General features: G+C 36.0%; 1 protein-coding gene across 2 annotated transcripts in view; it reads right to left on the bottom strand.

Annotated features, from left to right (window-relative positions):
* Positions 1 to 16,737, bottom strand: part of RDX (radixin) — an 85,210-nt gene that overhangs the window by 53,369 nt on the left and 15,104 nt on the right. For both annotated transcript variants that reach the window (XM_044751941.2, XM_044751940.2), the window contains exons 2-5: positions 15,622 to 15,694; positions 5,989 to 6,072; positions 1,786 to 1,881; positions 970 to 1,244 (exon numbers count right to left, since the gene is read on the bottom strand). In XM_044751941.2, coding sequence (XP_044607876.1) covers positions 970 to 1,244; positions 1,786 to 1,881; positions 5,989 to 6,072; positions 15,622 to 15,633 — 467 coding nt within the window. In that variant the 5' untranslated portion in view covers positions 15,634 to 15,694. The remainder of the gene's footprint in view (positions 1 to 969; positions 1,245 to 1,785; positions 1,882 to 5,988; positions 6,073 to 15,621; positions 15,695 to 16,737) is intronic.

The following is a 16,737-nucleotide window of genomic DNA, read 5'->3' as shown; positions in this document are numbered from 1 at the left end:
TTTCACACCTATGAAAAAGAAACTACATCTAAGAGTTTAAACACTATGAGGAAGTGGTGCATGTAGAACTGAAATTTTAGGTTAATAATATACAGTTTTGCATTTAAATAGAAATTTTAAAATTCAGGAATTTGGACGAAGAACAGTAACAACTTCTTTCCAGGTTCCAAAAGAAAGATCTCCGAGTGCACTCTAAGGTCAGGGACATGTGTGCTACTAAAATCAAGAACTGAGATATTTAAAAGCAATACTTGACGTCATAATTTCTAGATTTCATAAAAAATACGACCAACTAACACATATCACATTTTACAGCTAAAACTGTAAATCATAGAGTTCATGACTGTAAGCATAAACTTTAAGGTAAGCAGACCAGAATTATTATCCCCATTTTGCAGATCCACAGATTTTAGACTGTGCACCTAAGCTCACATAATTAGCAAAGGATAGAATCAGTACTCAAAATCTAGGTCTTCTAATGATTTTTTCCTATGCCATGCTACTTTAAAATAACTGTTACAGAGGCAGCAATATACTGCAGATAAGAACAGAGCACTAGACTAGGAGCCTGAAAATGGAGTTTAAAATGCCTTTTAAAAAGTTAGAAAGTTAATTTTAATTCTGTGGAAAAAACATAGCCTGGCACTCATTATTGTCAAAAGCATTTATTAAGCACCTATCTGCCTGTGTAAGAACTTACCAAGCAGCAACAGTCATATCCTCCCTCAAGCCCAAATTATCTCTACCTCTATTTATTATTGCTTATCTTGTGGAAATGAGGAGAGAAGAGGCAGACAGCTTATGTAATTACAGAGTATATAAACCTATGTAGCTACTAGGCCATGATTTCCAAAAGCCTACTCTCTAATCCAGCTGGAAACCTAAAATCTAAAAAAAAGAAAAATCTATTTACAAACTTCTGAAATGTAATTTTCCAAAGGATATAACATAAAAGCATGTTTCACTTACCTCTGGGGTAGGAGTCTATCATTAGCCAGGTAGCCTGGTTTATGAATCTCTTTATTATAATCTCCATACTTGGCTTGCACAGCATAGGAAGCCAAAAGAACAGCAGTTTCTGGTGGGCAATATATCTCATCATTTAAGATAGCTTCTTTAACTTGCAAGAAGAAAAGTCTCTGGGTTATTTCTTGAATTAATTCCTCAGAAACATCTTCAGGAAAGAATTTAGCTCTAAATTTGAACTGTAAAGGATTCTCTTTTTTAACATCTTGCTGTGTCACCTGAAACAGTAATTTCAAGTATAATCAACAAAAGTCTTAAGTTCACAATAACTGAACCTAGTCGTATCCAATTCTTTTTGGAAGAAAGTAAGATGTGAAACATAAGTAATATTCTAAATCTGTAAGTAACATTCCAGTGTGTAAGATTCAAAACCTATAAAAAATATAACATGTGAGAAAAAAGATTCTACGTTCACAAATGTGAGCTGTAACTCATAGATCCTATCTAATAACCACATTGAAACTTGTCAAGAAGCTTATCCTGCAGATGTTTAAATCAAAGTCAAAGTACTAAGTTACACATAGTATTTCTTATGTGTTCAGTTTTCAAATAGGAAAAGTAAATATTTCTATTTTCTAAGATGCTAAGTTGATGGTGCCTTATGGAATTAAAAGACATGATACCTTGAATGATCCACAGAGATAAGTGGAAAAGAAAGCCTGAAACCATGAGGACCCTGAGCTCTTCTGGCACAAATTCATGATCAGGATAACTTCAAAGTAAGTTAATTATTAGCTAATGGTATCATACATATTTTACCTTTTTATTTAGCTTAAGCCACGTAGAATAACCTTTGCTGTCCACATACTGCAGCCCAAAAAACCAGACCTCACGCAAGCCAACTGTTTTCACCACCTTAAAAAAAAAGTCAATTTCAGTTCAGCATTCACATTATAACTAAATGGCACTACACTTCAAAAGAAGAACAAAACTACAAATGTATTATAGGTATATTCCTTTGTTATAGAGAAAATCTTTCCTAAATTTAACATATTAATTAAAAGAACATTTCTGAAAACTTAAATTCAGGTTTTATATATTAAATTTTGTAGCATCCTTTCAATCCTATTTGTTGATCCACTTTTTTCTACTTCCTTTCCTTTTCATCTCCCATCATGACCCAACAGATAAGAGGAGCCTGGGAAAGAGACACAGAGCTGTCACAATCCTTTCCTATTTCAATTTATCCCCATAGGTAGGCAAGGCAAATAGTATCATCCTGGCGATGAGAGTTTCTGAGGACATTTGCATGCCACACCCCAGGTTCTCCAGCTGGTGATTTCACCCCCAACTCCTGCTTCCCTCCACTCACCATCACAGATTCTATGTTCTTCCCTCAGGGAGCAAGAAGCCGTTCTTGGAACATCCCATAAATTTCACCTTTCTACAGCTTTACTCACACTTTTCCCTCTGCCTAGAATGTCTATTCTGTACTTTTACCACCTGTTGAATAACTTATTCCTCAAGGCCCACCTCAACTAACATGCCTTCTGTGAATGAAGCTCTCCTATCATCAACATAAAATTAATCACTTGTTCCTTGATGTCTCCATAGTACTTATCTATACTGCTATTACAACATTTACTCTATCATAATTAACTATATTATTAGTAGTGTGTCTATTACCCTCCTTGACTGTTTAAAACCAAGGACAGAGATTACTGCCTTATCTTACTATCCATGTCATCTCAAAGAATGATATCCTGTGGTAGGCACTCCAAGTGTCAGAGCAAATGAAGTGGGGAGCCAGGCCCCACGTGAAGGACTGTAATAACGCTTAACAAAAGCATATTGTTTTTCTTTTAATCTATATTTAAAATGAAGGAAATGAGCCAGGGGAGGTGAGAACTTATCACATTTTAAAAGCTTTAGAGAAAGATTAACATTAGTTCTTAAGCAATGAACATTCTTCATTAAAAAAAAATCTAAAAATATGCCAGGCTTTTGGTTTCAAGACGGCAAACTGAACCCTTCAGTTTATTTTCCCTCTCTTGAAAAACTTCACTGAAGTGACACATAAACAAAAAATAAAAATAAGGAAGAACAGGGGCTGGCCACGTGGCCTAGTGGTTAAGTTTGGTGACCTGGGTTCGGTTCCCAGGCGTGGACCGACACCACGCATCAGTGGTCATGCTGTGGCAGTGATCCACATATAAAATTGAGGAAGACTGGCACAGATGTTAGCTCAGGGCACATTTTTCTCAAGTCAAAAAAGAAAGAAAGAATGAAAAAATATTCAGCTGTGCTAAGAAAGGTTATCATCAAAAAACCAAAAGCTGAGAAATTTTTGGATGATAAGGCATGTAAAGATTCATAATGATACAAAAGCGGATCAATGCCAAATAACCAAAACTTGAATGTGGACAAAGGAGATCCCAGATAATTTAACTTTGGCAAAAGATCAGCTGTCCCAGCAGAGCCACAGAAAACATTCCTGTTCAGAGTGGCAGGAGTGGGGAATTTACACGGGTCAAGAGCAACAGAGAGAAGTGTATCAAAGAAAGTGGCCTCAGCTTTTGCCTCCAATCTTTGTGTGGTTCACAATGCTGTCTAAGTCAAAGGAGGGTTTGCCACAATGGGCACAAGGGACAGTACCTTAACTGACTTCAGACTATCACAACACCAGGAAGAATAAAAGAGCTCAGTTTTGAGATTCCTTAAGAGGCCGTATCTCCTAGCAGCTCTTTCCCTACTTTTGGAACTGTTCTCAGAAACTTTCAATCACATAATTTTATAAGTAAAAAAAAATGCTTAGGCATATAACTACCATATATATTTACTTATAAATTATACAAACGCTATCACACTAATACATTATAAAGCATATATTTTTTAAAAAATTTGAAAGAGGAAAGACACAAACATAAACAGACATTTTAACATTTTTTTCTTGCATCCTAACAGATCATGTTGAGCACTCTCTGGGGATATGAATACTCTCTAATCACACAGGTAGAAGCTGGAAGAGGAGGCCAGTAAAGGAAGAGTCAGGAGGGAGCAAACCAAAGAAGCTCCAGCACTCAACCAGAGCCCCCTGCACACAGCAGCTGGCCTCCTGCCAATATCACAATCAGAAGCGAGGCTTTGCTACAGGTGGACTCAGGTGTCTACGTACCCTCATTTGAGGATGACTCCTCTTCCAGCTCTGCTCCTGGCCCGACCCTCAACCTGTCTACCCGCCAGCTCACCCCATATACTCACTACATCCAAGGGAAAACCTGCTTTTAGATGCTCAGATTCAGGCTCAAGAGAAGTGTCAGGAAACAGAACACTGACTAAAGGAATTAACTACTGAGGGAGTCATAACAAATAACAATAGTCCTTAATCTAGACCTTCATTTACAATATGAAATATATGTATGTTGTGTGTATGTACGTATGTATCAAATACTGTTCTATGTACTTTACATGGATGCTCATTTAATTCGCATAACAACCTTCTGAGGGAGTAATGTTATCATCATCCTAATTGTACAAATGAGAAAAATGAGGCAAAGAGAGTAATCTGTCCAAAGTCAAACAGCTAGAGCTGGGACTCAACTGCAGGCAGCACAGCTCCAGAGCCCACACTTCTAAACTGTTATACATTACTGCACTATAGTAAATAAGGTCTCATTTTCCCTGGTATCCAAACTAAAGCAAACCTACTTAATAAAAAACACATACTTCTCTGTATCCAATACCAAAAAGGCCCACTTGCTGATTAGTTTTTGACTACCACAAACATTTCGCTCACTGTAAATAACATTTCAACTTGCTATAAAGTACAATAAATGCTAACTCCATTCACATTTTTATTCAAATAAGTAGGCAATATATTTACAAACAGGAGGTCAAGAAGAATCAAGAGAAGGGGATATTTGTTCACAGGTAAAATATCCATAATGTAGGATCATGTAGCTGCTTATGATTTTGCTTTAAAAATTCGCTCACTCACACAAAAACAGTCTTTCATCCTCCAAAAAAGACCTTATCAGGGCTTTCAAGATCATTAATCACCTAGTCAGGAGATTAAGTATACTACTTTGTCAAAAAAAGAAACAACCCTATTAACTTTTTAAAATTAACAAAATTTTAAAATTTCATTTCATCATATTTTGGATCAGTATATAGACAGAATGACAGCTGATAACACCAAGACATCTAATGGGTTATTTATTGCTGTGATTCTAGGAACTTTCTCTCCCATTCTCTAAGGTCAAGTTAGTCTGACCACAGACCACTGCGCTCCTGCTCATATGTAAGTTATCCTCCTCTAAGACTCCTGCCATGCAAGATACCTCACCTTCCTCCTCTTTGCAATCATCAGTTCACCTTCTTAATCACTTGACTCTGGGCACCAATCTCTTTCCTCCGTTTCTCAATAAAACTTGACTACTTACAACATTACATATAGCATCACCTGGGGAGGTTAAATTAAAAAATACTAATGGTTTAGAGTAGGCCCCAGACACTTAAATCAGAATCTCTGGAGATGGTTTCCAAGCACTGCCTTTCTTTTTTTAAAGCTCCACAGGTGACTCAAACGTGTACTCAAGAATGAGAAAAAACATCAGTAGTCCAAGTTCTTTAACATGACATCAAACTGCTCTTAGGTGCCTACTTTAGCCTATAATTCTGCGCCTTTGCTCCTGCCATCTCCTCTGTCTAGAATCTCCACCCATTCCACCATGTAGATTATCTTTTAATTCCTTTTAGTCTTCATTTCAATGATTTACATAGCAGATGTTACATAAATACCTGCTAATAATTATTTTCAAAAAGTCCTATTCCTCAAATCTAGGAATGAGAAAGAGTAAGAATGTCACTATAGCTGTTAAGATCTCTGAATACCTATGGTGAAAGTTCCTAGTGTTACACTGTTGCATTATTAGTAAAGGTATAGGAAAACACAGAAACAAGTTGCAGTAGCATCCAAATTATGATGTTAAAAGTTGCATACTTTATGTGGCTAAACGATACCTGGTCAAAAAGTTGTTTGCCAGTTGTATTAGGCTGAATGGCAAATTCCAGCTCAGCATCCATTGTGGTTACTCGTACATTGATCTGTAATAAAAACAAAAGGGATAATCAGGAGAGAGATTATACTTACTAAGTATTAGTCATGAGAAAATACCTTCAGCTGATTTATAAAATAAAGTCATATAATATGTAGCCAGTCAAGAGCAACTTCATAATTGTACCTAATATTTTATTAAAGTGATAAAGTTTGATTTTAATTACAGGAAATCTTAAATCTACTTGAAAAACAAAGAGCTTACAAAGTTCTCTTTTAAAAACATTTATTGAATATTTAACATATACTAGGCACAAGACCATGAGCGTTCCATATTCTCATTCAGCCCCTGCAACAATACTAGAAGATGTTCATTTCTATGAAAACTCAGAGTTCCCATTACTTGCCCAAGGACACATGGATATCAAATGGCGGGGCAGACATTTAAACTGAGGTATAACTACAAATTCTTCCAATGTCATTCACTATCTCATATTTCTTTCAACACAAAAATCAGATATTTAGTTTTATTTATACTACAAATGTATTCTTCACCTTATAAAAAGCATTCATCTATTGCCCTTTGTTAGACTCTATCTTAAATTCTAATTTTTTTGTGTAAATACCTTTCCAAATATCTCACCAAAAATTTAACATGCCTTAACCAAAACAATTTTAACTCCAGAGTAGCATCTCCACCTAGCATTCCATGATGTGGTACAAATCTATCTTTTTGATTTTAACTCACAATGTTAGAATTCTAAATCAGACTTCTTACTTCCCCTTAAATGTTTTCCTCATTCTAACAAGCAGAACCTCTACACATGTAGCTTTTGCGGGGGTGAGAGTAGGGGTGGGGAGTGTTGGGGGGGTGGGCGGGGATCAACCCTGAGCTAACATCCACCACCAATCCTCTTCTTTTTGCTGAGGAAGACTGGCCCTGAGCTAACACCTGTGCCCATCTTCCTCTACTATATGTGGGACGCCTGCCACAGCATGGCTTGATAAGCAGTGAGTAGGTCCACACCAAGGATCCCAACCAGTGAACCTCAGGCTGCCAAAGCGGAGCACATGAACTTAACCGGCCCCTGCACATGTAGCTTTTATCTGAAATACTTCTCTAGTCAAATAAATCTTTCAGATCTTTCTTTAAAACAGTTATCTGTTAGGAAATACTGATACACATTAAACAATACATGTAACATACGTAAACAATGAAGCATAATAAAATGAAACCTCCTGGGATACAATAATACGTATTTGATCTTCATCTTGGTTCCTAGCAGAGTTTCTAAAACCCTTGGAGTTTCCTGAATGATAGATGTGAGAGGAGTGTCTTCTGTTATTAATAATAAGCTCCTTTCAACCACAGGTGAGTTTATGCTAATGAGGTAACTCTGGATGGGCCCCGACATAACTCCAGAATGGGGGCTGGTAACCAGAGGAACAAACTACACGATTAGAGCCACCCACACCAACCTCCAGGAAGAGGAGAGAAGATGGGAATTCAGTTAATTACCAATCAGCAATGATTTAATCAATCATGCCTACGTAATGGAACATTCATAAAAACCCTACACAAAAGGGTTCAGAGAACTTCTAAGTTGGTGAATGCATCCACATGCAGAGGATGGTGCACCTCAAACTCTACAAGGACAAAAGCTCCTTTGCTCAGGACCCTTCTGGACTCTTCCTATGTGCCTCCTCTTCATCTGTATCCTTGATTTGTACCCTTAATAAGATCCTTTATATTAAGTGGGAATAGTAAGTAAAGTGTTTCCTTGAGTTTGGTGATCTGTTTATAGCAAATTATAGAGTCTGAGGAGGGGATGAAGGGAATCCTCAGTTTGTAGCCAAGTTAGACAGATGTATGGGTAACCTGGGGACCCACTACTTGTGAGTGGCACCTAAAGTGGGGGGCAGTCTTGTGGAACTGAGCCCTTAACCTGTGGGGTCTGTACCGACTCCAGGTAGTTGGCGTCAGAATGAATTAAATTGCAGGACACACAATTGGTGTCCGCACAGAACTGGAGAACTGCTTTGCGTGGAAAATCCACACATTCTGTGTGAGAAATTTTCTGAGCAAAGAAAAAGTTTTTCTTTATCCATAAATCTACTATCCAACTTAATAACTAGAAATAACAAATAATGTTGCATATATCAGTGTATTTCTTCTTTTTGAATTTCTCTGTCCCCAATCCTCCACAGGTAAGCAATAACCTGAATTTTGTGTTTGTCACTATCTTGTTTTTTTAAAAAAGAATAGTTCTACCACAAATGTAGGTATCTATATGTAAAATATTTAATTTTTCTTGATTGTTAGCTGTATTAAAATTTTATAGTACTTACCAAAAAAGTGCTCTTTCTCGATGTGGGCAATGGTTACATCAGTATATTTATTTTCTGAAAATTCATCAACTACTCACTAATGATGTAGTCTTTTGGATACGTATATTCTATTTCAACAAAAAGTTTAAACAGAAATTGCACTACATTGTAGTTTGTTTATTCACAATTATATTTCTAAGATCCACTCACATTTTTGTGTGTATAGTCATGTGCTGCATGATGACGTTTCAATCAACGAGGGACCGCATATACCACTGTGATCCCATTAAGACTAGTACCACATAGCCTAAATGTGTTGTAGGCTATACCATCTATGATGTTCGCACAAGGACAAGATCACCTGACGACACACTTCTCGGGACATGGTTAAGTGATGCATGACTGTAGTTGTAATTACTGCCATATAATATCTACATGTGACTAAACAATCACGTATTTACCTAATAATGGACATTAAATGTTTCCAACTGTCTGGCTATTAAGAAGAATACTGCTATGAACATTCCTGTAAATGACTCCTAGTGCATGTGTCTGAGTTTCTCTACAAGTATATACTCAGAAGAATTCCGAAGGAATAAAGTATCATTCCTTCAACTTTACCATGTAATGCTGAATTGTCTTCCAACATGATTGAACTTACACTCCCATCAATAGTACGTAAGAATTCCTGCTGATCTATATTTTTACCAAGGGTTGGTATTATCAGATTTTTTAATGTTTGACAATCTACTGGATATAAAACAATATCTCAATATGGTCTTGATGTGCAAATCCCTGATTCCTAATGAGGCTGAGAACATTTTTGTATGTGAGGTAGGCAGAACTCTGAGACAGTCCCCCCAACCCATCATCTCCACCCTCTGGTATTACTCTCATGATTATGCTATGCTACATGACAAAAGGGATTTTGCAGCCATACTTAAGGTTACTAATCAGTTGATCTTAAAAAGATTGTGTGGGTGGGCCTAAGCTAATCATGAGTCTTTTAAAATCAAAGCATTTTCTTGACTGGTTGCAGAAGTCAGAGAGATTGAAAGTGCGAGACAAATTTGACACAAAAGAGGTTCTCCATTTCTAAAATGGAGGGGCTATGGGGCAAGGACCTGACATCAGCCTAAAGCAGCTAAGAGTGAGCCCTCGCCAACAGCTAGCAAGAACACCAGAGACTTCATTCTCCAGTAAAGAAGGATGGATCATTTCGCAAGGAAATGAATTCTGCGTTGAGAGCCTGAGCAGAGAACCCAGATACATCATTCTATATTTCTAACCTATAAAACTGTGAGATAATAGACGGATGTTGTTTTAAGGTACTAAATTTGTTATGGAGCAACAGAAAACGATGTTTATTGACCATTCAGTCTCCTTATCTTTGAAATCCTTTTTCATGCCTATAGCTTATTTTTCTATTGGGGTGTCTTTTTCTTACTCCTATGTTGGAGCATATTCTAGACATTAATCCTTTGTCAGTTATTTGTGTTACAAAAAAATCTTCTCCCAGTTTGCAGCCTGTCATTTACTTCATGAAGTGCCCTTTACGGTAAACACATTCTTAATCTTAATGTTGAATTTATTAATGTTTTACATACAAGTAGCATTTTTTGCCATCCTTAACAAATCCCTCCCTACTATGGAGTCATACAGATAGTCTTATATTTCCTAGCAAGTTTTATTTTTCATAATTTGTCTTGAGTGATTTTTGCTAATGATTTGAGGTAGAGGTCCAATTTCATTTTTTAATCCCCATAAGGATAATGATATGGAGATTTAAAATTTCAAAATGATCTATATTATTAGTTAATTTGCTCTTGAAAGACTACTCTGTCACAAATCAAATGTCAATAGGTATGAGTCTGATTTTGTGCTCTCTATTCTGTTGCATTGGTCAATTTAACTATTCTGCCAATACCATACCATCTTAATTACAGTTACACTTTACATAAGTCTTGATATCTGGCAGGGCAAGTCTCCTCTCATTATCTTCAGGACTGTTTTGACTATTCTTGGCTCTTTGTTCTTGCTCTTGGCTCATACAAAGTTGCAAACTTATCAAAATACCACAATTATGATTTAAACTGGAACTACACTAAACTTAGTCTCTTAGGGTAAGAAACGACAACTTTTCAATATTGACTCTCCCTAGCCATGACTACAGCTCTGTGCACTAACTTAGGTCTTCTTTAATATCTTCCAAAAAAGTGTTTACAATTTTCTCCATAAAAATCATATCGATCATTTGTTAGATATCTTTCCCTTAGATCATTATGGTTTTGCAGCTCTTATAAATACAGGTCCATAATCCCTTAACATCCTAAAAGCACTGAAAACTGAAGTTTAGCAATTTCTAGCAAAAATTTGACATGAAGTGATGTGAGATTATCTGGTGAATTAACTTATCCTACTTCAAATGAACATTCAGCTTATAGAATTATGTTTCTGAGGTGATGCAACAGATCTTGATTAAAGTTTCACTATATAATGACATATGCACATAATATACAGCATATTCATCTTTCTACAATCCCAAAAATTTCAAATACTAAAAACTCATCTAACTGAAAGGGTATCAAATACAGGATTTTGAACCTAATAAAATAGTTTTCCAAAATTTTTCCTGGTTTTGCTTCTGGTAGAAATGCAATTAATTTTTATACTGATCCTTTTATCAGTTCCCTTGCCAACTGTTATAATGAGCCTGCCAATCTTTGTGTTTATATAAACCACAGATTAGAAAACTTTTTCTGTAAAGGGCCAAACAGTAACAATTTTAGCCTTTGCAGATCATACAGTCTGTTGCATCTACTCAACAATGATACTATGGCAACAAAGCAGTTACAGATAATGAACGATGAGCATACTGTATTCCAATAAAACTTTATAGGCACTGCAATTTGTATTCACACAATTCTCACATGTGAAATATTCTTTTAAATTTTTTTCAACCACTGAAAATGTAAAAACCACTCTTAGCTTGCAGACTGTACAAAAACAGGTGGTGGGCTGGATTTGGCATATAGGCCATAATTTGCCAACCATTGATATAAACAAAGAATCTTAACATCTTCAAATAGTGTTTCTTCCTTTCCAGTCCTTGAGCTTCGACTTCCTTTCCTGTGCAGATTTCCCTGTTCAATGCTGAACAGAGCAGTGATAGTATCTTTTGTTTATGATTTTTTTAAAGAAAGGTTTCCACTGTTAACACATTAAGAACAGCTTTTGCTGTAGGTTTTCCTCTATACCTAGCTTAAGAGGTGTTGGTTTTTATTTTTCAAATCATGAATAGTTGTTCAATTCTAGTAACTGATCTTTCTGAATTTATCACATGATTTTTCTCCTTTAAACTAACCATATGATTGTGGCAGAGACTGCTTATTGTTTGACGGCCAAAATTTTATAGAATTATAGCTGGACATATGACTACTGAGCCACAGAACATTTCTCAGTATCTCTTGCAATTAGGTACGGCTATATGACTAAGCTCTCACCAACAGAACATGAGCAGAAAAGACAGAGGCCACTTCAGCGCCTAGGCATAAAGTAGTGAGCCTGCCTCCCCATGCTGTTTCTTCCATTTCTGCTGGCTGGAGCTCAGACATTGCAATAACTCACCTTTATAGAGACAGTAATAATAGCCTAGGCCAGAAGTTCTCAAACTTTTTGGGCTCAGGATCTATTTACAGTCTTAAAAATTATTAAGCATCCCAAAAAGCTTTTGTTTATGTGGGGTGTCTATCAACGCTACCACATTAGAAATTAAAACTGAAAACATTTTAAGCTATTAACTCATTTAAATATAACAAGAATAACTCTATTAGATGTTAACATAAATAACATTATGAAAAATACAAATATTACTTACAAGTATGTTTAACAAAAAAGCACTATAAGGCAACTTTTAACGCCTTTTCATTTGATCCTAATAGTAATTCTCTGAGGTAATCAAAGCACTTATTAAATCAACTTTATTTTACAAGTAAAAAAAAAGTCTATAGAAGTTGTGACTTGACCAAGATTACACATCTACTAAGTATAAAATGGGGCCAACACAATCAGTGTAAAACATGGAGATCAAATGAAATTTCTCTAAGCTTTGTGTTTTGAAAAATTAGACTTTCTCTTTTTTATTTTGTAGGAGTTTGGAGGTGGCTAATTATACTCTCACCTTAAAAGTTTAAAGGAAAAAAAATCTAACACTATTAATATCTTAAAATCTTTTCTTCCAGAATTTTTTGCATTAACACCACATAATTTATATCAAACTGTATATACAATTTTGAATCCTTACTCCAAGGAATAATAAGTGTTCTCCACTCAATTATACTAATAGCTTACAAAGCAGTTGTAAACTTTTACATTCCTCCCAGAAATATATTCGTTACAGCTGATCCACATCCTTACCAAAACTTGATATTATCAGTCTTTATTTTTTTTTTATTTTTTATTTTTTTAAAGATTTTATTTTTTCCTTTTTCTCCCCAAAGCCCCCCGGTACATAGTTGTGTATTCTTTGTTGTGGGTTCTTCCAGCTGTGGCATGCGGGACGCCGCCTCAGCGTGGTCTGATGAGCAGTGCCATGTCCGCGCCCAGGATTCGAACCAACGAAACACTGGGCCGCCTGCAGCGGAGTGCGCGAACTTAACCACTCGGCCACGGGGCCAGCCCCCATATCAGTCTTTATTTTAAGCCCTTCTAGTGAGTATAAAGTGGTGTCTCCCTGTAGTTTTAATTCATGTTTCCCTGCTAACTAAAGACACTGAGGATCTTTTTTTTTTTTTTTGAGGAAGATTAGCCCTAAGCTAACATCCACGGCCAATCCTCCTGTTTTTGCTGAGGAAGATTCATCCCATCTTTCTCTATTTTATGTGTGGGACGCCTACCACAGCATGGCTTGATAAGCAGTGCTTAGGTCCATGCCTGGGACCAAACCGGTGAACCCTGGGGCCACCAAAGCAGAGTGGGTGAACTTAACCAGTACGCCACAGGACAGACCCCAACACTAAGGATCTTTTCATGTGGTTGTTGGCTATTAATGTGCGTTCTTTTGTGAAGCATCTGTTCAAAGTTTTTGCCCATTTTTTAAGGACTAGGCTGTCTTAGTGAGTTCTAAAAGAACTTTATATCTCAATTATTTTCTCCCATTCTGTCTTGCCTTTTCATTTTCTTATTGCTATCTTTCAAACAGAAAAAGTTTTTGTTTGGTTGGTTGGTTTTTGCTGAGGAAGATTCACCCTAAGCTAACATCTGTTGCCAATCTTGCTCTTTTTGTATGTGAGCCGCTATCAGAGCATGGCCACATACAAAAAAGGTAAGCACCTGGGAACCAGGCCCAGGCCACCAAAGCAGAGCACACCGAACTTAATCACTAGGCCACTGGGGCTGGCCCAAGCAAAAGTTTTTAATTTTGATGAAATCCAATTTTTCTTCTTAGATCAAACTTTCTGTATTACCTAAGAAAGTTTGCCTATCCTAAAGTTGTAAAAATGTTTTATCTTTTCTTCTAGCAGTTTTATAGTTTGGGCTTTTGTATTTAGGGCTATGATCCTTTTGGAGTTAATTTTTTGGATAAATTGCAATATAAGGGTCAATGTTCAAGTTTTTCCATATGGATAACTGTTCCAACATCATTTGTTGGAAAGAATTTAATTTCCCCATTGAACTGTGTAATACCTCTGTTGAAATTCTAATGAAGATAAGTGTGTAGGTATATTTCTATTCCACTGATCCTATTATCTATCTTTTCACCAATACCACATTGTCTTCTTTTCTCCGCTGAGGAAGATTAGCCCTGAGCTAACATCTGTACCAAGGTTCCTCTACTTTATATGTGGGTTGCTGCCACAGCATGGCTGAGAAGAGGGGCAGGCCTGCGCCTGGGATCTGAAGCTGTGAAGTGGAGCACACCAAACTTAACCCCTATGCCACAGGGCCAGCCCCCACACTGTCTCATTTTCATAGCTTGTGAGTAAGTCTTGAAATCCAGGAGTGAAGGTTTTCTAACTTTGTTCGTTAGCCAAAGCAGCCTGCTGGGACTTAGCTGACTGGAATTGCATTCAATCCACCATTATGTCTTGGGAGAACTGACATCTTAATATTTTCTACATATATCTATGAACAATGTATATTTTTCTGTATATTTCAGTCTTTAATTTCTCACAAGTTTTCAGTGTAGAGCTCTTGTGCAGGTTCTGTAAATTTATTCCTAAGAATTTTATGTCTTTAATGCTGTTATGAATGAAATTTTTTTTACGTCCTTTTTCAAATTTTGCTGCTAGTATATTTGGAAGACAACTGATTTTTACAAATACAACTTTGTGTTCAACAATCTTACTAAATTCAGTTATTAGTCCTGGTAGTTGTTTTGTAGATTCCTGAGGATTTTCTACATAAACAATCATGTCACCTACAAACAGAAAAATTTACTTCTTCCTTTCTGATGTTTATGCCTTTCCTTTCTTTTTATTCTTCTCTCCCTCCAACCATGCACACCTTGTTACTTGCTGAGTCTTTAAATTCCAAAGTGATATCCATACCAGAAAATTCCAATAACTATAACCAATGATTTTCTTAAAAAGATAATTGGCCAAAAGAAACATTATTGAAAAAACACCCTAGTTTTGTTAGATGAAGAATATTTATCCTAAGACAAAAGGAATAAACCTTAGTCAAGAACTATATAATTATAAAACTAAGCAAAATGATCACACATGTACCCTTAAACAAAAAATCTAAGACTATACAACATCAGCATCGGTATCACTAGCACCAAAGCTAGAATTATGAGAACATTAATAATGCACGGATCCTTCCAACTTCTCGTTAATTCTTCCTATTTAACAATAAGTTACCACTTAGTGAGCACTGAATGTGTACCAAGATCTTCTAATTCTCACCATACTCCCTTAAGTAAGTAACTAATTATATGTCCATTTCATATATGAGGAAATTAAGAATTGAAGAGACAGCACTAATCTAACAAAAGTCACTCAAATTAAGTGGCAGGGCCAGGATAAGAACTAACACAGTTTGATCCCAGAACCCATGAATTTTAATCTTAACCAGAATGTGACCTACACCTCTTCTTCACTGGCCCACAACACTGTGCTCTAGACATGTTAATCGAAAACAAGTAACAGTAATAGCAACGCCTTTTTCTTCCCAAAAGCTCTACCATAGCACTTTGCCTTGCTCCAAAAAGAACTCAATACTATTGACATTTTATTAAGTAAATAGTGGCAAAAATAAAATACACTTACTGGTTTCGGCATTTTCCTTCTCTTTGTGTCACCTTTAAAAATTCTTCACTTTTATGAATCCTGTTGTCACTTTCTGTTAAAGAAAAAGAAAGCATAATTGACCTATTCTATTTTTATATAATGCTTTTATTTTAACATGATTTATATAGGATAAAATAAATATTAAAACATTTTAAAATGAGTTTAAAGTAACAGAGCTCTCATTTTAATTTCCAATGTCTTCTACTATCATTTCACATTCTCTAAAAACATTCACAGATGTGACTTAAAACAGCACACATCTCAAGTCACACAATATAAACATACTGATCACTAACTACAAGTTTTAATTTAATTAGTGACAGCACATAGCAAAGAAACAAGATTGCTCAGGGCTCAAATGCTGTCTCTGAGTCAGGTTCACCCTTACATCAGCATGGAGTAGACAGAAGGAAAGTAACAGTGAAGAGAGATGGATTCAGATTCTAAAGAGAGAAACTCAAGAACGCTTTCCAACCTTTTTTCTGAACTGCCAAAGACAAAAGGAAATTCTGATTAATGTAAACTATAAAAAGATAACTTTTTAAAGAAAATTATTTTTTCTTCTGGAGAGCTTAAAAATCCAAGTAGAGAAAAACATGTAAAAAGTAGCTTATTCACCTAAGGTGTATAAAACGGCCATAGTCTCCTCACTAACAAGCTGCAAGCTACTTAGTAGCAGGCTAGTTGCCTTAACTGAAACTTAGAATTGTCCTCAAGACCAACGTTAAATTGTATCTTCTCCCCCAAAAGCAACTGAAGGGAATCCTAATCTAGGAAAACCGTCATGCTGTCTTTGGGTAAATGTTCTTACAAACATCTAACAAAATTGGTTTTTCCTCTTACAAACCTAACCAAAATATCTAACATTCTTAATCATTATTAGTTGTCCTGAAAAAGTGATTATCATTCCAATCTGAAAATCTATAGCGGGAAGCGTATTAGATAAATTATTACTTTAAAATCAGCTTACATTGGTAATATCTCTGCCAAGAAACCTTATTCACTATACTAGCGTCAACTAAATTAATACAATGTTTTACATTTAATACTACATTATCAATTGTTTCTTAAGATGCTATAATCAACAAAATTGAA

Source organism: Equus asinus, chromosome 20 (assembly GCF_041296235.1).
Source record: "Equus asinus isolate D_3611 breed Donkey chromosome 20, EquAss-T2T_v2, whole genome shotgun sequence".
In the NCBI taxonomy this organism is placed as follows: Eukaryota; Metazoa; Chordata; class Mammalia; order Perissodactyla; family Equidae; genus Equus; species Equus asinus.
This window is presented reverse-complemented; position numbering and strand designations above follow the sequence as displayed.